The 23,845-nt window shown below is 52.1% G+C and overlaps 2 protein-coding genes across 4 annotated transcripts in view; both read right to left on the reverse strand.

Annotated features, from left to right (window-relative positions):
- Window positions 1–13,125, reverse strand: part of OTUD5 (OTU deubiquitinase 5) — a 31,315-nt gene extending 18,190 nt beyond the window's left edge. For both annotated transcript variants that reach the window (XM_045538082.1, XM_045538081.1), the window contains exons 1-2: window positions 11,744–13,125; window positions 1,954–2,047 (exon numbers count right to left, since the gene is read on the reverse strand). In XM_045538082.1, the coding sequence (XP_045394038.1) occupies window positions 1,954–2,047; window positions 11,744–12,337 (688 nt within the window). In that variant the 5' untranslated portion in view covers window positions 12,338–13,125. The remainder of the gene's footprint in view (window positions 1–1,953; window positions 2,048–11,743) is intronic.
- Window positions 13,126–15,631: 2,506 nt separating this feature from the next.
- KCND1 (potassium voltage-gated channel subfamily D member 1) lies at window positions 15,632–23,689 on the reverse strand. Of its 2 annotated transcripts, XM_045538272.1 has the most exons (7): window positions 23,429–23,689; window positions 20,847–23,296; window positions 18,985–19,147; window positions 18,798–18,881; window positions 18,613–18,711; window positions 18,091–18,341; window positions 15,632–17,056 (listed from the first exon to the last, which is right to left on the reverse strand). In XM_045538272.1, exons 2-7 carry the CDS (start codon window positions 21,965–21,967, stop codon window positions 16,831–16,833), a joined length of 1,944 nt encoding a protein of 647 aa, XP_045394228.1. In that variant the 5' UTR covers window positions 21,968–23,296; window positions 23,429–23,689; the 3' UTR covers window positions 15,632–16,830. The 2 variants fall into 2 exon arrangements, with proteins under 2 accessions (XP_045394228.1, XP_045394227.1); XM_045538271.1 differs by having other exon boundaries at window positions 20,847–23,689.
- Window positions 23,690–23,845: the final 156 nt, after the last annotated feature.

Genomic DNA, 23,845 nt, shown 5'->3' on the forward strand with positions numbered 1-23,845 from the left:
CAAGAACATGAGCCAGAGAGGGGTAGGAGGGGTGAGATTTTTCCCAGCCCAACAGAGCACAATGCCAGAACCTCTTCTACTTGGTAGAACAGAGAGGTGACAACTCACCCAACCTTTCTTTCACCCTTTCAACAAACACTTGTGACTGAGGTCAGCATCCCGGCTTTACCAATGCTACTGTTCCATGACGGTCTGTGTCAGACACAAAGGGAATTACCAAAGTAACCCCATTAAGTCGTTATGGCACTGGGGTTGTTTAGCCCCATTTTACAGGTGAAGAACAGGCTCAGGAAAGAAGAGCTGCTTGTACAATGTCACACCAAGAATCAGTGCACAGCCAGGAGTGGAGCCTGAACCAGTCCAGGCCACCACTAGAAATACACAGATTGAGAGAACAGTAGACCTAGAAGGAACTCAAGGAGCACTTGAGAATCAACACCATTTCACAGATGGGAAAATGAAGGCCGAGGGTCACAAAGCAGTTATGAGTCATGGCCAGAACTAGAAGATGGGTCATCTGACTCCCAGCTCAAAGCTCCTGTGACAGGGTGCTTTTTCTTGGTAGAGATCAGAGCTCCAAAGGGAGGATCAGGTCACACTTCCAGCTTCCCTTCACCCTAGCACGGGCCCTCACGACTATTTGTTGGGTCACAGATTCAAAGCTAGAAGGGCCTCAAAGATCCAGCTCAGACTGGATAACAGATGGTGCTAAGGAATTACTAATTTTGTTAGGTGCAATAAAGGCATTTTGATTATGTTAAAAAAGAGAAAGTCTGTATTTATCAGAGAAGCATACAGAAATATTTACGAATGAAATGATCCAATGTCAGGGTATTGCTTTAAAAATACTCCTGTTTCAGGGGAGTGAGAAAGAGTGGGCAGGGTAGTGATGAAACAAAGTTGGCCATGTGTTGATGATTAGTTTGAAGCTGGATGATAGGTACATGAGGGTTCATTATTCTCTCTACTTTTATGTAAGTTAAAAAAATTCTATAATAGGCCGGGCGCGGTGGCTCACGCCTGTAATCCTAGCACTCTGGGAGGCCAAGGCCGGTGGATCATTTGAGTTCAGAAGTTCGAGACCAGCGTGAGCAAGAGTGAGACCCCGTCTCTACTAAAAATGGAAAAAAATTATATAGACAACGAAAAATATATATAGAAAAAATTAGGCAGGCATGGTGGCGCATGCCTGTAGTCCCAGCTACTTGGGAGGCTGAGGCAGTAGGATTGCTTAAACCCAGGAGTTTGAGATTGCTGTGAGCGAGGCTGACGCCACAGCACTCTAGCCTGAGCAACAGAGTGAGACTCTGTCTCAAAAAATAAATAAATAAAATAAATAAATAAATAAAAAATAAAAAAGAATTCCACAATAGAAGAAACTTTTAAAGATCTAGTTTGATACCCCCCCCCCCCCCCACACACACACAGATTGGGGGATAGAGACTCAACACACACCAGAGATAGGGTCTGGGTGAAAACCTGGGGTGACAGCAAACCTATATCCCAGGGTGACAGCAGTGTGCTATGGTTAAGAGCATGGGCCTCAGACTAATCTAACTCAGACGCTGAATCCTGGCTCCATCTGTTTGACGCTGGGCAAGTCGCCCCCCCATCTCTGAGCCACTTTTCTCATCAGACAAACAGAAGCAATAATAGTCCCTACACTCACCTAGCTTGGGGGAGAATTAAAGGGGTTTCCCATAGTGCCTGACAGAGCAATCTGTCCTCAGAAGATGTTATTCTATTTATCACTAGTATTGCTGTTATTATTCTCGTACCACTATGCTGTCGCATGACCCAAAGCTACAGGCCAGATACTAACTTGAAGCTAGGGCCTAGAGTCCCTAAAAGATAGCTAACTCTGCCTCAACCCTGTGTCAGGGGCTACTCCTGATAACTGGGACACAGCTCAGGGGCAGCCCTAGGCCCTTGAGGGCTGAGGCAGAGACTCACCTACAGCCCGGAAAAGACAGGCGCCGTCCTCCTTCATCTGCTTGATGATGAAGCCCTTCTTGTCTCGTAGGGCCTTTTCAAACCAGTGCTCCTGCTGGAGGGAAGAGGTGGGGGTCAGCAACAGGGAAGGCCTGTACCCGCTCCCCAGGGCCCTGCCCTCGAGCTCCCAAGAGGCCCAGATAACTGGCAGAGAGGACACTGGGCAAGGTAAAGTTCTCAGCCCTGCTTGACCACTCCATGCATGGGGAGCAGGAGACCTTTTCTTTTAGGGAAATCAGTCACTGGGTGAACATACACTTTCTTCCAAAGAGGTCCCAGGTACCCTGAGAACAGAGGCCCTATCTGCCTTCTGACCCCTGCTAACCTTGCAGGGCCTAGCCTAGGCAGCCACATTGCCCCAGGCAGCCAGAGGCCCAGACCCAGTTAGTGCCTGGGTGAAGAACCTAGCTCTACTTCAAGGAGTTTCACCTGGGGGAGATGTTGAAGCGGGAGTAACTGGCAAGAGCCTAGACCCTCAACCCCACAAACAGCTAGGGGATTCCAAGATATATTGCATAAGGCAAAAAGTGTGTAAACTGTGATCTCATTTGTGACTGAATACATTTAACATATATATACACACATAAATGTTTACACGTACATATGTACACAAACACATATATACACAAAATTGGGAAGGCTAGACAATAAAATATTATCCCTAAATGCTGTTGTTACAGGTGATTTTATTTCATTTTCCTTCTTTATAAAGGTATACAATTCATTATCCCAAATTCCAAAATCCAAAAAGCTTTGAAAATCAAAAGTCTTTATCTAACTCATTTGGCATCCTTACTGGAACTGACTAGAATCTATTATCCCACTTGGGGGTGAATGTTCAAATTTTCGATGCAGAAAGCATTCAGGTGTTTGATCATGAAGTGCTGCCTCAGACAGTGCTGGAGGTGTTACATAATACAAAGTATACACACCAGGTGGCTTTTCTAAATTCTGAAATTTTTCTGAATTCCAAAGCATATCTGTCCTCAGAAGTTCAGGTTAAGTGAATCTGTACAAATGCATAATTTCAGAATTTAAAGAAAATAACCGTGTAACCACTTAAAACGTAATTTCCATTTCAAAACAAAACCAACCAGGAGCAGCAGACCTTTCCTGAGTCCCTCACGCCCTCTGCTGGCCACCAGACGCAGCCAGCCTGACCCAGCAACAGGGCTGAAACTACAGGCTCCCAAGTCTGCTCCTTGGAGACACCATTCTGCCCAAGGACTTACGGGATCCAGGCTAATGGTGACAGACATAGGGGCCCACCTCTCTGCAAGGCAATTTCCCCCCAGATCAGGCAAGGGGTGGAACTCATCCCCCAGGAAAACCGGGGGAGAAGAATCTCTGGCAAAACAGTAAGCACAAGGTTTGGAGGCTGAGAGCTCTGGGTTCCAATCCCAGCTCCATCACTTGCTTGCTGCCTGATTTTGCCAAGCCTCAGTTTGCTATCAAATGGGATGTGTGACCTACTTGACAGAGCTGTCAAGAGGGCTTCAGAGGAGCTTCAGGATCTAAAGAGGCTTTGTAAATAATGTACCTATATACTGATGAGGTAGTCACCAATCACGGAAGGGGAGAGATCAGCAGAGAGATGACATACAACTGAGAGGCCCTCAGAAAGTCCTAGGTGAGTAGCTGGATATGAGGGGATGTAGAGGGGGTGGTGACAAGGGAATACCTGGTCAGCCCCACCATCAGGGCCCATACCCCAGGAAGATGTGGCTGGATTTCCAGAGACGACAAAGGCACCTGGGAGGCCTTAATGGGCTTCCATGGGCAGCAAGCACAAAAACTCCTGTTTGGGTACAACATTCCAACAGTCCAGGTGCTCCTCCTGCCCCGGAGGCTGTGAACTAGCACATTCCAGCCAGTTACCCTCAAGTCTATCCCTGCCCCACAGGGTCAGTCATCTCCCAAAATCATGAAGCCTGCCCCAGCCAGGGGTCTCCATCAGGGAAGGTGCCAACTGTAACTATAGCCCCAGACCTGACAGAAGGAAAAATTCTTTAAAAAGACGGGAACACAACAACCTCCTGCCCCCAGGTATGGAGGGGAGAAACAGAGTTTGAGAAAGGGAGATCAAAGAGGAGGAGAGGGGCTCTTACTTATTCACCCAACAAAGATTTACCAGGCAGCTACTGAGTCAGATCCTGGGCTAGGCAATAAAGACAGAGAAATGAATCACACTTGGTCTCTACCCTTGATAAGCTCACAAACTGCTAAGCGAGGGGCAGGGAAATAGGCAACAACCATGCAGTGTGAGCAGGGCTGTCAAAGAGATGAACTTGTGGTGTTGTGAAAAGGGTAAGGGACCTGACCCAGCCATTAAGGCTAGCACCTGAGAGGAGGGGCCACCTGAGCAAAGGATTAGATCACCAAGACCTCCAAAAATGCTTGTTAATTGGATAAGAAATGAAGTCACTTCTGCCACAAAGAACCAGGGATGCCTGGAGCCCAGCAATGAGTTCAGCAGAGCTAAAGTCCTGGGTAGGACTAGGCAGGCAAGCAGGGAAGAGCCAGGAAGAAAGATGAACTCATATTAGCTAAATACCTCCCCATGCCAGGTACCACGTGCAATGGGTGACCTCATTTAATTGTCCTTACCACAGTCCAGGTGGCAAGCAGAATTATCCTCATTTTACAAAGGCAGAAAAGAGCTAGGGTTTGGGTACCAACAAGGCCTACAGTAGAGGCAACATGGGAGGCCCCATGAGCCACAGCATGGAGCTATACCTAGCAGCCTATCCTGGGAAAATTTTGGTTCTTCCCTAAAAACAAAGGAGGCCTGAGTAGACAGCAGGGTTTGGGTCCTGGGGCAGCCAGATTGACTTCTAGGTCTGGATCAAGAGGCCAGACCTCTAGCTACCCAATGGCTCTGATACCATCAGCCTGAAGAGCTTGGGCTCTGGCCCTTCTCTCTCCTCTTGGGGAGAAAACATTGTTTAGAACAGGCTGATGGGAGTGGGGGGTGAGGGATAGCTCAGCCCTAGATAAGTTTATGTTACATCAATGCCCTGGCATGAGGAGGTCAAGTTCAGGTGCTGAACCTTGCATAGCCTGTGGGAAAATCCCTCCACATCTTTGAGATTCCACAAGAGGACTGGGCAAAGCTCTCTGACACCAGAGTATCCCAGGAGCTGAGGCAAGACTCTACAACCTGCTGGTCTAAAGGCTCAAGTGGTAGAAGCAGGCTATGGAACCCAACTGACTTAGGTTCCAATCCAGCTCCACCAATTATTAGCCATGTGATGAACTGCTCTGAGACAGTTTTTCAATCTGTGAAATGAGGATACCAAGCCTCCCAATAATAGGGATACTGGGCAGACTCAAATATTACAAGACTTTGCCCAGTAAGAGGCCACTTAAGGAGTTCCTTTCCCCTCCCTGGAAGGGAAACAAGAACACCTCTGCAGTAGGCTGAATAATGGCCACCCAAAGATATCAGGTCCTAATCCCTGGAACTGTAAATGTTACCTTATAATGAAAAAGGGCATTTGAAGATGTGATTAAGTTAAGGATCTGGAGATGGGGAGATTATCTTGGAGTAGCAAGTAGGACCTAAATGCAAATGGGTGTCCTTATAAGACAGAGACTTGATTTGATAGGCAGGAGAAACCCACACATGCAGAGCAGAAGGCAATGTGAAGATGGAGGCAGAGACTGGAATGATGCAGCCACGAACCAAGGAATGCCAGCAGCTACCACAAGTTACCAATAGAGAGGTCTGAATTCTTCTCTAGAGCCTTTGGAGGGAGTGTGGCCCTGCTGACACCTTGATTTTGGCCCAATGAAATTGATTTTGGATTTCTGGCCTCCAGAACTGTGAGAGCATAAATTTCTGTTGTTTTAAACCACCCAGTCTGTGGTAATTAGTCACAGTGACCACAGGAGACTAATACAACCCCCTTGGTAGCACTCCTTGGTGTCTGAGCTCTAGGGCCTCATGGCTGTGAGATAACATGGCATGGCTCCCATTCGGCAGGATCTAACATCCTTACATCCTCCCAGGGAGAGGGTTAGAATTAAGGCAGCAGGGCCCTGGCATCCCCTCTCTTAGCCTGGGAAGCTGCTAACACTACGGATGAATAAGCTGCCACTAAAGGGGGGATGGGGCAGGATAAGATGGCAGTAGCAATGGCAGCTCATGGACAGATGTCTTCCCAGAGCCCATGGCCAAGAGGTGCTTAGTATTCTGAGCTTCACAGCTCTGTCACAGCAACCTTGGTGCCAAGACCACCCCGTCCCCCAAAACACTCAGGAACACTGGCCTGGCTCCATCGGCAAACCACATTAAGAAACACAGAAAGACACACTACCGTCTAAGGACCAACACAAGCCCTCCAAGGGCAGAAGAGTAAGGCCTCAACCTATTGCTGGGCCACTGAGGAAAGGAGAATTTAAAAACTCCCAAGAACCTATTATTCCACAATAGAAAGGAATGAAGTACTGATACATACTACAACATGGATGAGCCTTGAACACATTACGCTAAATGAAAGAAGCCAAGTCACAAATAACTGCATATTTTATGATTCCATTTATATGAAACGTCCAGAATAGACAAATCAATCAAGGCAGAAAGTAGATTAGCAGTTGCCAGGGGCTGGAAAGGGATGAGGGGGTTGGAGGATTACAGCTGAGGGGTGTAAGGTTTCTTTTTAAGGTGATGAAAATGGTCTAAAATTAACTGTCGTGATAGATGCACAGTTCTGTGAATATACTAAAAGCCACTGAATTGTACACTTTAAATCGCTGAATTGTATGATAAATAAATTACATCTCAACAAAGCTGTTAAAAAAAAGCACCCAAAGGCGTATAGCACCAGCCAGGGAGAAGGAAGCTGAACACTGCTTGAAATATCCTAACGCATCCCCCAAAAGGTAACACTTCCCCAAAAGCCAAGGGGTCTCACTTAAAATTTTCTTGAAGGGTGAAGGGAGTGGGGAGCAGGGAATTAAAGAAGCGATTACAACTTGCTCCAGAGCAATAAGTCCAGCCTACCTCCCTCACCACTACCCATTTCACGGATGGAGAAACTAAGACCCAGAAAAGGAAACTGCCTGAAGACCACACAAAAGCTTAGTGCAGAAACAGACAGGACTCAAATCCCTGTTGCCCGGACAGAGACCCCTTCCTGCTTCCTCACCACTTAGCTATCCAATTCCAGCTGAGGTAAGAATTGGCAGGTTCCTAGATGCCAAATGACGGGTCTTTGCTACCAAAGATGGGTTACTAGGGGTGGACAAAGGCTCCTGGGAAGAACCAAGGTGATCCTGGGACAAACTGCCTATCCTAGGCAAGAGGAAGAACCAGCCAAGGTCCAAGGTGGGTAAGGTTGGATATTCACACACTCAATAACCCTGGGCATGGACGGACTTTTGCAAAAAAGGCAGCAGAAGGGGGAAGTAGTTTGCCTAAAGCCATAAAGCAGCCAAGCAGGAGACAGGGAGTTTGAACCCAATCCCGCCCATCTCCAAATCCCAAACTCTTCCCACACACAACTCTACCTCCCCACACTATCCGACAGGCCCCTTGACAAGAAGTCCCACCAAGCTTGTTCACCACAACACATCTGGCCACAAAAACTGCTGTTCATCAACCCTGTGCCTCACAGCAAACAGGCCACTTGTCCTGCCCACTGAGCTTGGATGGCTGGGAGCAGACAGAGGGCAAGGAAGATAGGGGAGGAACCCAGTTCCTTCTCAAAAAATACCACCATTCTGTCACCTCCAGGTCCAGAGGGCTTTGGACTGAGTTACCTAAAATCCCAAGGCTAAATGACATCTCACCAGCACCTTACCTGACCAGTGAGGAAACTGAGGCCCAGAGAGCACCGGCAGAACATATTCTGGTTCATCCAAAACCCTGACAGACCCCGAGCTGGAACCCAGGCACCAACTACAGTACCACATCCAGCACCTCCACCACCTCAGCATGCACACCCCCTTCTCGAAGAGCTCTGTGGGGGGCCAGGTGTGGTGGCACATGATTGTAATCCTAGCACTCTGGGAGGCCGAGGTGGGAGGATCGCTTGAGGCCAGGAGTCTGAGACCAGCCTGAGCAAGAGCTGAGACCCCATCTCTACCAAAAATAGAAAAAATAGCCAGGTGTGGTGACACATGCCTGTAGCTCCAGCTACTTGGGAGGCTGAGGCAGGAGGATGAACTGAGCCCAGGAGTTTGAGGTTGCAGTGAGCCATCATGACGCCACTGCACTCTAGACAGGGCAACATAGCAAGACTCTCTCAAAAAAAGAAAAACCGACCAACCAACCAACCAACCAACCAACCAAAAACCTCTGGGGGTCCCCAAGCTCAGGATGCTTACAAGCCAATGTTTTCTTAGGGTAGACTCTCAGCAAGGCAGCCACAGCTGGGAAAGGAAACTCCTGACATCACCACCTCCCCAGCACCTGGACCCTAGAGTGCCAAAAAGACTCCTAAAGGTAGGAAAGGTACATTCAGAGAACTGGGACAAACAGGAAGCACAGTAGTCAGAACTGGGACCAGATTTACCATCCAGACTTCCTCTCAACAATTCCCCTCTTCCTCAGGGATCCAACTGGCCTCCAGACTATAAACACCCCCAGTGACAGTTTAGAACCAAGACCGGGATGGCAAGAGAATTTCCCCTCTTCTCATCTCAAAAAGGTCCCAAGTTGGACCAGGTGAGGACAAGAAAAAAGTAATGTCTTCTTCCTCCTTTTGTCCCAAGAAGTGGGAGGACAGAAAGCCTCTCCTCTGTCATTGGGAAGGGCAGGTTTCATGAGCCTACAGACCTTTACTTCCACATTCCAATGAGGACAAGTATAAGGGAGGGGCTGAAAGGGGGTGTTTTTTTGAGTACCATGGCAGCACAGGACCTTCTTCCTCTCTATCCCTGGGATCAGGGATATATAGCTCTCTATTTCTGTGGTGGAGGAAAGAGGCTTTACCTCAACCATGGAGAGAATAAACAACTCTTGGCCTGACCCTGTGAGTCCAGATGATTTATCCTGCCAGAAGTAATAATGGGTGGGAAGGGACCTAGAACAAGAGGCTCAAGACAAGGCCCTGGCCCCTGTGAAGTACAGAAAGATTTACCTAAGCCAAGGGGAAGGAGGATGTGGAGGAGAATTTCCCCAGATTGGGGATGTCCCAAACCCCTTCTCTGTCTCTGGGAAGAAATAAGCTTGTCAAAAACAGTTCAGAACTTAAAATGTTTCCCTGGCCCTGCAGGTGGGAAGCAAGCATAGCACAACATACTTCCAGAAGGGAGGCCCTGGACTCCATGTCCCCAGGACCTGACAACCATCTCACAGAAAGTAGGAGGACCTTCTTGGCCCAGGCTGGGCGGGGGGGGGGCTCAGGATAAGAAGTTCTTATAATCCTGAAGAGCACCCAGGTCCCTCTGTCCAATGGTGGAGGCTCTGGCCACACTGAGGATGTTCCTCTCCCTCATTCCAAAGGATTGCCTGGTATGGTGGGAGAAGAGCCTCATGCCCAAGAGAGTGTCCAGGCCCCAGTCCCTAAGGCACAGGAACTCTTGCCCCAGAGGGGAAGCTCAGGTCCTTGAGGCCCAGACTCTTCTTCAGAATCCTATCCTACTCACAGCCCCAAGGTTCATGGAAGTCTGAGGTCCAAGTCCCCTCCCAAGCTTCCCAGGCAGGAAATCTTTAAGTCCCTAAAAGGCCCCTAAGACTGGGGTACATGTATATTGTCTGAGGTGAGGTTGTCAGTACCCTCAGGAAGATTTAGGTGTCAGGTCCTCAGGCGGGGACCAGACCCTCACACACCTGAGGTAAAGTTCAAACCATTGGGGGGGCCAGGCGTGGTGGCTCATGCCGGTAATCCTAACACTCTGGGAGGCCGAGGCGGGTGGATCGTTTGAGCTCAGGAGTTCGAGACCAGCCTGAGCAAAAGTGAGACCCCGTCTGCACTAAAAATAGAAAGAAATTAGCTGGACAACTAAAAATATATAGAAAAAATTAGCCGGGCATGGTGGCGCATGCCTGTAGTCCCAGCTACTCGGGAGGCTGAGGCAGGAGGATCACTTGAGCCCAGGAGTGTGAGGCTGCTGTGAGCTAGGCTGACGCCACGGCACTCTAGCCCAGGCAACAGAGCAAGACTCTGCCTCAAAAAAAAAAAAAAAAAAAAACACTGGGGGGAGACTCAGGATCCTGCTCCTCAGGGACTCATATCCATGTCCCAAAGTAAGGGACCCAGGGCTCAGTTCTGGTGGTGGAAGTCCTGTTCCTGAGAAGTGCTTCAAGTTCCTTGAGGAGGAAGCTCAGGCCTTATCTCTGGAGACATGACAGTCACTGGTGTATATGTGAGTCTCCTGTCCCTGGGAAAAACTCAAGTTTCTTGGCAAAGTGGGTCTCAGGCCCTTGAAGTTAGGCTTAGATCTGTAGGGAGGCCTCAGACATCATCTCTGGGATCGCATGTCCCTTGAGAAGTGGTCTCAGGCTCTTGTGTTCCCAAGGCAGGGGTCGTATGCCCCTGATAAGAAACTCAGGCTCTTGGGGGTGGGGGAGGCCCTCAGACCCCTGTTATAGAGGAAAAGACAAGATGTTATGTCCCTAACGACACAGCAGTATTTCAGAAAGGTTGCATATCCTTGAGGGGGTGGGGGTCTCAGACCCCCAAGAACACTCAGACACCAGTCCCTAAGGAACAGGTCTCCTAAAGACCTCACCTCGCCTGGGACCTCTGCAAGGGGATAGCAGGCCCCTGAAGAGGCCTCAGACCCAGGCTCTAAAAATCGCAGTCCATAAGCAGGAGGATCTCAAGCACCAGTAGCTGTGAGTCTCATTTTCTCACAGAAAGGCTCAGGTCTTTGGGGGAGGTGGGGGACTGAGGGGCCCATCCCTCACAAAAAGCTTAAGATCCTGAATTGAAGTTCAGACTCTTGCTCCAACGAGAGAGTTCTCAGGCCACTGATGGGAAATGTAGACCCTTGTCACTCGGAAAGGGAATGAGTCTCATGTACCCAAGTAGAGTCTCTGGTCCCTGGGTGTTGGTTTTGACCCTTGTCCCCAATGGGGAGGAAATCTTATCTCCCTGAAAGAAATTTTACATCCTTTGAGAAAAGCTCTGAAGATCCCCCTCTCTAAACGGTGTGTGTTTCTGTGTGTGTCGCTTGGTTCTAGAAGAGGAAGTCTCAGGCCCCTAAACGCAGGCTTAGGACCCTTGAGGTCTCAGGCCTCACTGTGGAGTGATCCTGTGCAGTGTTACCCTGTGAAGGAGGTGGGTGCTGTCCTATATGCAGAATGTCTCAGACTCTTGAAATGGCTTAGGTTCCTTGTTGATGCTCAGACCTCATCTCTGAGGTCCCCTCCCCCTTATTTGAGTTTCCTGGAGGGGAATCTGACTCCTACGCCAGAGGAAAAGAGCTCTTAAGCCACTGAACACAGACCTAAGTCTCTTGGAGAGAACTGAGACACCCGCCCAGGAGGGCTCAATCCTGTATGTGTCTCTTGGGGAATTGTCACCTATTGATCCTACAACATGAGATCTCAGAGCTTGAAATAAAGACCATAGGTCACAAAAGAGGCCTCAGACCCCATCTTTAAGTTTGTCACCTTATCTAGAGCCTCCAACTCTAAGTCCTTGGGGAGCAGGCAAGAGAATGTTTATGCCTCTACCACCAGAGAAGTATCAGGCCCCATGAGAAGGCCTAGATCCCTTAGGGCGATCTCAACCAGCCTTCCTTGGGTCCCTTCTCAGTCTGGGGGGTCCCATTTGTCACAGCTGCCCACAACTCTTACCTGCTCGACAGTGGCAGGGTCCATAGCTTCGATGCGTGCTGCAGCCGCTTCATATTCGTCCTCGCTGTTGTAGCCCGCGCCAACCTCCTCACGTTCGGGACTGCCCCCACCAACAGCGCCAACCCCAGCAGCTTGACGTCGCCGCTTGCTGTGCCCCGGCCCGGAGCAGCAGCCACCCACGCCCACGGCGCCGCCCACGCCCACCACCACGCCTGCCGCACCCACGCCCGCCGCTGCTGCACCTAGCGCGTCGCCGGGACCACCGCCGGGACCGCCTGGGCCCCCACAAGGAGGAGGAGAGGCCTGTTGTGGCCGGGGGCCCGCCACTGCGCCAGGAGGCACAGTCAATGCCCAGCGGTGGAGAGCGCCCGGCGGTCCCGGTAGCGGGCCCTGAGGCGGTGGCGAAGCCCGGGGACGGGCCCCCACAACGCCCGAGTCACGGTCACGGTCGCCACCACCCACGCCCGTGCCACCGCCGCCCACGCCCACACCCCCGCCGCGGCGCGGCGCCGGGGGCAGTGGCCCAGGCGGCGGCGGCTCGTTGGCGGGGTCGGCGTCGGGAGGCGGCGGCTTCTTTTTGGGGAGAATAGTCATGGCGGTACCGCCGAGTGCCCCCCAGCAAACCCGGCGCGGAGCACGCCGGGAGAGAACCCGGATGAGGGGGCAAGTGTAGTGCGCGAAGCACGACGGGAACGCCTAGACCCGGATAAAGAGATCGAGGCACCGGTTCGATAACTGTCGGTGGTGGCGCGCTAGTGACGCCGGGAGGAGAACCCGGATGTCAAGTCCAAAACTTAGGCACCGCGGCGAGTTTGTCGTAGCCTTCTCTCCAAGTCCAGCAAGTTTATTGCTAAGCTGGTTCCGGCCTTCTGCTTCAAAGGAAACAGAACCAAAACAAGCAGGTCTCCGCCCCGCCCCCTCGCAGGTTCTTGAACTACCGGGTGGGGCCCCGGGGCTCTGCGCACGCGCGCCAGGGCACAGCCCGGCCCCTCGCTCGGAAGTACGTGGGCAAGATCGCCGCCGCCGCCGCCGCCACCACAACAATTGCGGTCACCAACCAATCGAAGCAGCTGCGTGGGTCCTCGACGACGCCCACGGACCAATCAGAGGCGAGTGCTCGCCCTCCCGTGCCTTCCGTCTCAGATTTCAGTCAAAGTCGGCACCCTAGTTCCCAGCCTTTCTTCTCTCCGGCCTCGGCCTGCTCTTTGCTTTCCTCCCCAGGCGCTGACTCGCAGGCGTGGGTACTGTGAAAGGACAGCGTTGTCTGCCCTGCGGTCGACAGTAAAAACGCCTCCCCTCCAGGCTTGCACCTTGAACGCAGTCAGCCGGACTGCCTGGAAAACATCAACACTCCCAGAGCATAGCATTCCCCTGTAGCGTCAGTTCCGGTCCCACCCACCTGCAAATCCCCTTCCGGCAGAGGCGGGCGCCGCTTCACCCTGGCAACAGGGTGAAGTTCTGTGGTAATTGGCTAAAATACTCTGTCACTCACATCAGACAGACCAACCCTGGGGCAGGCACACAGCGTGGGGACAGTGGGTGTTTGGAAAACAGACACGCCTTCTCTGGCACCGCCGCACTCTCGCCCTCGCGTTGACCTCCCCGCTCCTGTGGCTAGTGCGCAGGCGCAGCACTGCCTTTTCCTAAAACTGAGTTTGAGTCCAGCGAATGTTTACGAACTGGCTCTGTCACCGGCCAGCATGTCGCAATGGGGTTGGTAAAATCCCGGCTATCGAGTGGCTGGAGAGCTATAAGTTAATCCTAGCTCTTCCCTTCCTGAGTGATCTTTGGCAAGTCATTTAACACCTACCCCATCTTCAGTTTCTCCTTCTCTCTTAAATGGCAATGAAAATTCCAATTTGAGAATCAGAGATTAATGCTTGTAAAGCGCATGGTGCTGTGCCCAGCACATAGTAAGGGCTCAATAAATTAGCCTTCACGGTGGTGCAGTGGAAGGATTCCAGCGTTTGCAGTCAGGAGGACCTCAGTTCCAGGTACAAATGGACCATCACAAACTCTATGACCTTGAGCAAGTCATTGTCTTCTGAGATTACCCATGTGTAAACTGGGAACGATAATGCCTGCCCAGACTACCTCAGGGAATAATTCTGGGGTTCAGACGCTCTCATGAACCAAGAAGGTGTTGTGAGAGGTGAGTGCTTGCTGCTAGTCTTAGGAGCCAAGCCATACAACAGGTTGGGAGACCATCGCAATGTTTTTCTGAGTACCATCTCACCTCCCTTCAGATGCTGACCCTTGCCTGAAAGGTATCAGTAATATATGGACTCTAGTGGTGTTCTCTGCTCATGAGACTTAATGGGAGGAGGGGACTCACATTTACTGGGCCTGTTGTGTTCAGGGCTCTGTGACAAATGCCTATGCACATTATCACATTGAATCGCCTCATGATTGTCTCATTCCAAACCCATATATCTCACTCTCTAATGGATATTTTTGTCCAGCACTACACATCTAAAACTGAGCTCATAATAATTGTGGCTGACCTTCACCAAGAACTTACTATGTACCTGGCACTGGGCACTAACAGCTTCAATGTTCCCTTGGACAGTGACTGGCACCTCCAGCCATTGCCCAAGCCAGAAAGCTGAGTCAACCTTGACTGCTCCCTCTTCCTCAACACCCACATGCCTGTCAGTCCCAAGTCCTGTCAATTCTACCTCCCAAATCTCTTAACTCTCCAATTCTACTGCCACTACTCTGGTCCAAGCCCCCATCAGCTACCTACCAACTGGACTACCACAAAAGCCTCTTCAGTGTTCTTCCTTCTTCCAGGACTGTTTCTCTATAATACACTCTCCACAGCCAGAATGATCCTTTTGAAACACAAACCTCATCATGACTTTCCTGTTTATAAGCCTTTAGAGGTCTCCAGTGTCCTTAGGATGAAGGCCAAAATCCTTGTCATATCTTCCAAGGCCTTCTGTGATCTGGCCTACCTCTCCATCCTTCCTTTCCTCACAGCCTCACACTCTCCTCCCTAGCTGGACTGAACTACTTTCAGTTCCCCAAAGGCCCTGAGCTCACCCTCTAACCTCCAGGACACTGTGATCTGCCTAGAACATTTGCATCCTTTCATCTTTTGCCTGGCTAACTCCAATTCATTCCTTGTGTCTTGGCCAGGTTAGGTTCTCCTGCCTTCTACATGCTTTTATAATCCATAATAGTTCTACCACACTATGTCGTAATTACTTAATTGTCTGCCTTCCATGCTCAACTCTGTACATCCCCAGGGCTGGCACATGATGGGCAGTTATTAATAATATTTGGTGACTAAATGAATTGTTATCTCTATTTCACAGATTAGCAACCTGAGGCAAGAGAAGGTAAATGATTCTCTCATGCAAAGAATCCGGGTTGATCTGAATCCAAGGTCTGTCTTCTCGGTGCTCTGCAGAACTCAGCTACACACTATCCTAGTGTTGCCAGTAGCCCAGAAGAGAGAATGTAGGGGATGTCCACAAGGAAGGGGAATTCACCAAACTGAGAGATGATTTTATTATGGTTAAATTCAAAGTTGTTTGCTGTCAGGAAGCCTGGGTTTAAGTCTCCTCTAACCAACTACATGCTGCTCTGGGTCTTGGTTTCCCCATCTGTGAATCAGGAGGCTGGAGTAGATGATGTCCAAGGGGAATGTCTCAGGAACCCCTAGTCTGCCTCACTCGCTGTAGATTTGACTCTTCAAACCACACTCTTTCATTTCTCCTAGATTCTCATCTTCCAGAATATATCATCAGCCATCCACCTCCCATACCTTTACCCACACCAGCCCTTCACCTAGTTGAAAGGAATTGAAATCAGAGTGATTTCACCACCACCACCCCAGCCCAACCCAGCCCCCAAACCCACAGACCGAGGAGGTGTTCAGTCTCATCTCTCCTCTCAGGTTTTATTAACTGACGGAAACTACATCTTTGTCAGTCACCAGCTCCATGGGGACAGTGCTGGGGACAGGGAACCTGAGATGATGCAGATTTCAGCCTGAGAGCAGAGTTCTGGAAGGTGACCCAAGAGGGAGAAGAGAGAGGAATATGTGAAAAGGAGTTGTGGGGGACGAGAAGGAGATCAAGAAGTTCCTCCTGTCTGCTACAACTCCCAGAGTTCAGGAACAATCCAGGCCTCAGCCCCTGACACTTCTGGACTCCTTCCCAAGAACATGGAATCAGCCCATGATCTCCAAACACAGCCCAGCTCTTCCTGGCTACCAGGTTCTTATCTCAGCCAGTCCAGACTCTAGCCCAACCCAGGAAGGAAGCAAACCAGAGAAGAAGAGAGAAGAAGTAGTTAGATGTGGCCCCTCTGATTAGGGCAGATGTAAATGCTGCAGCAGACTGGTCAGAGGCTTTGCATAATGTCACGGCAGCAGCTGCTATTGCTAGAGTTTGCTGGGGGCCCAGCGGAGGACAGGCTTGCGGGGACCCATTTCCAGCAGCCAGGGACGGGTGTGGTGGAGTTTGTGCTATCTGTGTGTGTTGGGAGAGGCAGCCTGACCCCTTAGCCAGGGCCTGGGGGTGGCAGGCCACTGTTGCGGCACAGCCCATGAAGCCTGTGGTTGCATTCCAAGCTTCGGAATCTAGGAATTGTTGGGCCAGGCAGAGGGCAGGGACCTCTCCTAGAGAACAGATCAGAGGTGAGGGTTCCCTTTGCTGAACCTCCAAACCTCCCTCCAGCCAGAGAGAAGAGGAAGTCTCAACTCTCCTTCTCAGGCCAGAGCTCAGATGTCAGGTAGGCACTTTACCTACCTCTCAGGCCCCAGGGGAGGAGCATGCAGGAGGCCAGCTCGGGGAGCGGGGCCAGTCCCACCCAGTGTGTTGGGGCAAGGAGGCCAGGGGCCTGTGGAAGCCTAGTGCTTCAGCTCCCACCAGGAGAACTGTCTGCGGTGGGGGGAAGTTTCCCATTCCCTGGCTACTTCCCCACCATGTAGGCCATTCCATGAAACTCCATTGCATAGTTCTCGGTGGGGGGCAGAAGGGGTCCCCAGACCTGCCCCTCTCTGCCTCCCCAAAATATGGCTTTGGAAAGGAGTCCCCCAAAATGAAGAGGGCCCTCTGAATAGGCTGGCCCGCCCCTCACAGCGAAGAGATCTTGACAGTCTCAGGAAGGAGGCAGGGGGTACCCAGGCTGGAGTTCCTGAGGGTGCTGCTTGCCCTGCCGCCGCCGCCAGGGGAGGAAGGTTGGCTCTCATCTGGCGTGTTGGCAGGAGGGGTCGGGATACTGATAATGGCAGCCACGAAGTCCCGGCTGTCGCAGTTCAGGTCAAGGCTGTCATGAGGCTTGGCATTGAGGCTTGAGCGGCTGTGCACAAGGGTGGGGAAGATGGAAGGCTCTTAAAAGTCATCTTAATACTTGCCACAGCAATCATGGAATTTATTGAGTGCCTACTGGGTCCCTGGTACTATGCTAAATGCTTCGCCTATATCCTCAATTTTGGCAGTAGAGAGTGAGGGCTCTGGAGTCAGACAGTCCTGGGTTCAAATCCTAGTCTCACTTTAACCACTCTAAACCTCTTTTCTCTCATCTATAGCAGAGAAATAACACTATTTCCTACCTCATGGGGTAGTTGTGGAGATTCAATGAGATAATAAATGATACACAGTGCTCAGAGCAGTTCCTGGAACATAATGAGCACACACACAAATGTTATCTTGCATGGTTACTCCTAACAGTGCCGAAGTCCTTATAAGAGTCTACAGTAGGATCTACACGCTTTGGTCATCAGGTCCTCATTCCTTTTATCCTTTACCTCCTGTGGCTCCCCTCTGGCTCATTCCACCCACGCACAGTAGCTCACTTGCTGCATCTCTAATGAGCACACCCACATCTGCCCCAAGGCCTTTGCACGGGCTGTTCTTTCTGCCTAGAACATTTTCCTCTAGTTATCTGCATAGCTTACTGCTTCACTTCCTTCAGGTCTCGGCTTAATTGTCACCTCAGTAAAGCCTTCCCTGACCACACTATTGAAACTGCATCACCCCCTGCTGTACACTCCCTGATTTATTTTTCTCCTTGGTGCTCACAACTGTTTGACACACTACATAATCTGTGCATTTGTTTATTAACTGTTTTATCCCACTGGATTTTTCTCTGTTCTGTTCACTGCTACCTCCAAAGTGCCTAAAAGTGTGCCAGCCATACAGCAGGTGCTCAATAAATAAATACTTGGTAAAAGAATGAATGAGGAGTTCCAGACAAGATAAGCCCAAGCTGTCAGCATCGAGGTGTTTGGGCTTGAGCTTGACTTGCTAGGCCTAAAATCTTGAAATCTCAGACCCACTTGTCTAAGCACTGAGCTTCCCCAGGTGTGGCCAGCAGGTGGGCGGGGTGCTTACCTCTGAGGGGCAGGGCTCCTCCGCAGCCCTGCTAGTGTGTCCAGCTCCTGCATGCTGCCACGGCTGACTGAGGCGGTGGAGTTGGCAAGGCGGATGGCACGGCGCTTGGCTCTGCGAGGGCAGCAAGAAGATAGCAGGCTGCTGGGCCCCACTGGCTGGGAGGACACGGAGGTGCTGCGGCTGGTGCGGCCTCCTAGCGAGACAGCTCCCAAGGCTTCACTGAAGGTTAGCTCATCTGTGAACTCATGACACTGTGGGCAGAAAGGAGGCAGGGTCACAAGTCACACATGGGCACTGATCCCATCCTCAGGCCTTTGCTCTGGCTGTCCCCTCCTTTCTGGAAGTCGCTCTCTCTCCCCTCCCCTTGCCCATCCTTCAAGGCTCATCTCTGTTGTAGCCTCTTCCAGGAAGCTCTGTGTGATTTCCACACTTAGTGATGAGCCTTCCATCCGAGGGAGGGAGCTGGCTTGGCAGCAGAGAAACCCCCTCCATTCTGCTATGCCACCTCTCATCAGGCCTCACCGTCGTCTTCTCCAGACAATGCAGCAAGTGGTGATGTTGGTGCTCGAAAGCAGAACGGTTCCTGATACACAGCGCCTGCTCCTCTCCACTGCCACTGTCCTGTAGTGGACAGAGCAGAGAGATAAGGGCAGTACCCTCCTCCCCTGTCACCACTCACCCCCAACCCCAATCTGGGCCCTACCCACCTCAAGGCCCCCATTCTGCTTGTACTGCAGGAATGCATTGGTGGTACCACTCTTTGCCAACCGAATCCTTGCCAAGCGCACCTTCTACAGAGAGAGGAGGAGATAACGGGTCAGGTGGGTAAAGCCCAAAAGTAGACTGGCTTGGAGTGTGAGGAATAGGAGGTGCTCAGATGGAAGGTGCAGTTACCTGCTGTGCTCGGCGCTTGTCAGCCCGCTGGTTCTGGTGGTAGATGCGGCTAAAGTTGGACACAATGACTGGCACAGGCAGGGCAATGACCAAGACGCCACTGAGTGAGCAGATGGACCCAAAAATCTTGCCAGCAATGGTGCTGGGCACCATGTCTCCGTAGCTGGAGCAGGGGGAGGTAGGCCCAGGTCAGGAAAAGTGCCCACTCACCTCTCAGTACCCCTCTCCATCCCATCTAACCCCGACTTGCTCTGCAACCCTGGCCACGCACTCCAACTCTCTGAACCTCAGTTTCTTGCTCTGCAAAATGTGGGGAATGACCTCTCTGGCCACCAGTGTGGGTCAGATGAGAAACAGGCCTGGCCCTCAGCCCCTACCATCTGCTGCCCCTATCCGAGCTGCGTACTGGGCTTCTGAGTCAGCTGGAAATCTATTAATACCAAGAAGAGGGGAGAATGAGGAAATCACAGGCAGTAAACACAGCCTCCTGCTGGGAGAGTCCTAGGAGGAGTGTTCAGTTGGTTTTGCCTGTCTTTGTTTTACCTTCTTTAGGTAGGACCCTTTCTCACTCCCCTAGAGGAAGCCTTGAAAACTGTCTTCTTACAACAAAATAGGGGGGAGCCTTGAACCCCCCCCCGCCTCTCTCCATGCCACCACCCTCCCATAGAGATGGAGCAGAGCCAGCCTTACTAGCTTGTTTCACAGAGAGGGGAACCGAAGCTCAGCGAGGTTCTGTAACTGACTTGCCCAAGATCACACTGCACACTTTTGTTCTAACCACAGGACCAATCAGAACTCCTCCACAGAAATGCAGCCTCTGCAGTCTTCAACCTCTAGGTCTTTGCTCAGGCTGTGCCCTAGGATGGCTCTTGCTTATTTCTGTATTTTGACTCATTTTAAGCATTCAGGACTCTGCTCAAAAGTCTCTCCGACTTGGCCATTTCTGGCTCTGTGATGTGTCATCTCAGACCATGTCCGCGACTATGAGACATGGGCAGCCATCCGCCCTCACAGGGTTGTTGTGAGGACCGAATAGAGTAAAAAGCATCAAAATACTCAGTTCCAACCCATTGTCAGGACTTGATACTTGTTTGTCAGTCTGATCCTGAGCCTCCAACCAGAAATAATTTCTACTCCTTAGAAACCCCAAGTCAATTTTTTGTACCTCTATTAAGGCACTGAGAAAGCCCAATTAATCAGTCATTCACTCACCAGATACTGAACATCAACTGTAATCCCGGTGATGGAAATTTAGACAAGGGCCACAGAATCTGCCCTAGACAATATCTTTGGGGATGTCACAAGTTGATACTTTTAGCCCAACTCTGTTTACTCTCAGGGATTAGAAGTGAAAAAATAATGATGAAAATATCTTGTTCTGGGAAATAGTGAAGAATCACAAAGCCACACAGGTGGTGCCCCACACAACAGACAATTCTAGAACATTGGGAGACGTGTGTCCTCAAAATGGAAAATGGGGTGATAGAAAGTCAGTACCTATATTCTGCACCAGAAACATTCAGAGAACTTTCACAACTGTGATGTTATTGAATCGTCTCTAAATGATGAAGGGATCATCATTTCCCATTTTATAGAGGGAGAAACTGAGGCCTCGAGAAAACAACATCAACAGAAAGAAAGCAGCATAAGACGATCCTTGAACCCAAGTCTCCTGACCTAGAAAGTCAAGGCACTGTCAGAGCTAGGAGGGATTTGAAGATTAAGTCCAACTCTCTCAATTTTTACAGATGAGCAAACTGAAGCGCAAAATGAAAGATCATTCATCTAACCTTCCTAATTTCAGGGAAAGGGTGAGTGTAATCAATTGATCAGGCAGCCCCCAACACAGGGTCTGCACTCACCCAAGTGTGGTCATGGTGACAATGGTATACCAGAAGGCTGCAGGGATGCTGGTAAAGTTGGTCTTGTTTGTGCCCTTCTCCGCATAGAACATGACAGTGGCGAAGATGATGATGGCCATGGTGAGGGAAAACAGGAGAAAGCCCAGCTCAGAGGCACAGCTCTTGAGTGTGTAGCCCAGAATCCTCAAGCCCTGTGAATGTCTGGAGAACTTGAAGATGCGGAACACCCGGAACACGCGCAGGGTGACAAAGGCGCCTGAGACATCCTCGTTCTTGGGCACGAAAAGCCCAATGTAGTAGGGCAGGATGGCCACCACGTCGATGAGGCTCATGACACTCCGCAGGAAGCGGCAACGGCTGGGGGCGGCAAAGAGCCGCAGGAGGTATTCACCTGTGAATATGAGCACACAGGCCGTGTCCATGCAGAAAAAGGCCATTGGGAAGCGTTCGCCACAGGGCTGTTCCCTTGGGGGCCGGCGCGCTGAGCCGCGGCATGGGATGGTCTCCACCACGTTGGCGACAACCGACACGGCGATGAAAAAGCCGGTCACGTAGTAGAAAACGAGGGCCGCAGTGCTCGTGTGTGGATTCTCGAAGGCCCGCCAGAGCCGCTGGCGCAGGGAGCTGCCCGCCGGCAGGGCTGGGCCGTCCCCGGTCTGCTCGGCCTCCTCGTCCTCCGCCAGGCGCTCGGCATTCTCCTTCTTGCGGTCCCGGTACTCTTCAAGGCAGCAGTCGCCGACGAGCTCCGGGACCAGGCCATAGAAGGCCAGCTCCTCGTCGAAGGCCTGGATGCACTCCTGCCGCGGGCAGTGCAGCCGGCCTGTGCGGTAGAAGTTCAGCACGTGCCGGAACATGTCCGGGTCGCGATCGAAAAAGTACTCGCCCGAGTCGGCGTCGTAGAAGAACTCTTTCTCTGAGCTGCCCAGCAGGGTGTCTGGGTAGCGGTCCAGTGTGTTCTTCCAGGTCTCAAAGCGCCGTCCGCTCACGTTCACCACCAGAACCTCATCCCCGCGAGACGCCTTCACCCCCGGCGCAGGGGGCAGGGGCTGCTGGGCCAGGGGCAGCCAGCCCACCGCCGCCGCCCGCGCGAAAGGCAGCCACGTGGCCACGCCTGCCGCCATCCTGCCGCTCCCCAGGCCCACGGAGACTTGGGGGGGTGTGGTGTTTAGGAGAATGTGGCTGTCTCCAGGATGGTGGGGGCTTGGAGAGGCCCTGGGCCACCCGGACAAGGAAACTGGGGGTGTCTACAGAGGCCAAGAGGAACCAGGAGGAGGAACTAGAGAGAAGGGCAGGGGCTTGGGAGGCATTTACAGGGTCCAGGAGGGGCCTGGGCAATGAGGAGGGGCTGAGAAGGGGTGATGGGACATGGAGAGAAGCAGAAAAGAGGGGTCCAGAAAGGCCAAGAAAGATATGAGGGAAAGTTTAGAGAGACTGAGATGATTGTAGAGGGGTGAACATGTGCCTGAGAGATGCTTGGGGGTGTCTAGAGGGGCCAAGAAACCCGTGGGGAGTTGTCCATGGTGTCTAGTCCCAGGGAGGGAAGAAGGGCCTGGAACCCCTTAGCAGGGTTGGAGGGTTGGAGATTGGGGCATCCACAGAGGTAGAAATGGGACAAGAGGTGCTTGAAAGAGGCTGACAGTGTCTGGAAGGGGGGTAGTCTAGAGGGGCTGAGACAGGTGAGGAGGGTTGTCCACACCCTCAAGACTTAGGGGGGTAAAGATATAGGGGTTGGAGGTCCCTCATGGATCTGGAAAAGGGACTGGTGCATCTGGAGGGGTGGCTGTAGGGCAAGGAGGTTGTAAAGAGGCTGAAAGGTGTCTGGGGAGTGCCTAGAGCTGCCAAGAATAGCCTGGGGGGGGTTGTCTACACTCTACAGGAGTTCTGGGGAAGAAAGAAGAGGAGGGGCCTCCTGGTGGGGCTGGGGAGGGGAGTGGGGAATCTAGAGGGGTACATGTGGGGCTGGGTTATTTTTTAAGAGGCTGAGAGTTATCCAGGGGAGGGGGTATCTAGAGGGGCTAAGAAACCTGGTCCACACCCTCAGGAGTTCTGCAGAGAGGAAAAAGGGGCCTGAGGGGCTGGGACTCAATTGGAATGAAATTGGGCACAGCCCCAGAGCACTCAGGGGACCTGGAAAGACTAAGAGGCAGGGGGTTCCCCCCAAATGGGCTGGAGAGGGGGGTGGGGTGTTGAAAGGGAGTTGGGTGTGTCTCCAGGGAGGGGGGCTGCTGAGCTTTGCAGGAGGCTGACAGGGAGGCCGGGAGAAGGCTGGGTCCTACTGTTGGGGGCAGGTCTGGGGAAACCACACCCCGAGGGGCTGGCGGTGTGTGCTGGGCAGCGGCAGTGGCAGCAGCGGCAGCAGGAGGAGGAGGAAGAGGAGAAGCGGCCACAGCCAGGCTTGGAGAGGAGGCAGCATGGGCACGGGCAGGGGGCTGGGTCCCTGGAAGGAGGCTCTGGAAGGGCAAGGTTCAGTGGGACCCCTGGGGACTATCCCAGGATGGGCTAGGGCGTGGGGGCTGGACCAGGGAAGGACAAGGACAGTGCTGTTGGTGGCCCCCTCCCCCTCCCCATAGGGCTGTCCTCACCTGTGTCCCCGCTGCAGCAGCAGCAACAGCGGTGGGGCTGGGGGTACCAAACACCGGAGCTTCTGGCCCCCTCTGCAGAGCTGCCTGAGTTCTCCTCCTCCTCTGGCTCTCTCTCCCCGCCCCTCCGAGCTTGCCGGGAGATGGAGAGGCAGGGAGGGGCCTCGTGGCTCCCCGAGCCCCCTCCCCTAGGACAGCCTGAGAGGGACCCTGGGGAGACTCCGCCTCCTACAAAGCTGGTTGGGCCTCAGTCGCGTCATCTGGAAAATGGGGGTGGCAGGGAACTTTGCCAATTCTCCCCACCTCCTTCCTGGACTCCCCCCTCTTCCTGCCCTGCTCCTACCCCCTCTGCCCCCAGGGGCCCCCACCCCCACCCGCCTGAATCAGCAGCACTTAGCAGATCCGATCGATGGGGAGGCG

The sequence above is a fragment of the Lemur catta genome, chromosome X, assembly GCF_020740605.2.
Source record: "Lemur catta isolate mLemCat1 chromosome X, mLemCat1.pri, whole genome shotgun sequence".
Classification (NCBI taxonomy): Eukaryota; Metazoa; Chordata; class Mammalia; order Primates; family Lemuridae; genus Lemur; species Lemur catta.

Coding starts and splice junctions, on each gene's coding strand:
- KCND1 (XM_045538272.1), bottom strand. CDS start 21,967: ATGGCGGCAGGCGTGGCCACGTGGCTGCCTTTCGCGCGGGCGGCGGCG. Junction 18,712..18,797: donor AGCAGAATGGGGGCCTTGAG/GTGGGTAGGGCC, acceptor TGTCCACTACAG/GACAGTGGCAGTGGAGAGGA. Junction 18,342..18,612: donor ATTGTCTGGAGAAGACGACG/GTGAGGCCTGAT, acceptor TTCTGCCCACAG/TGTCATGAGTTCACAGATGA.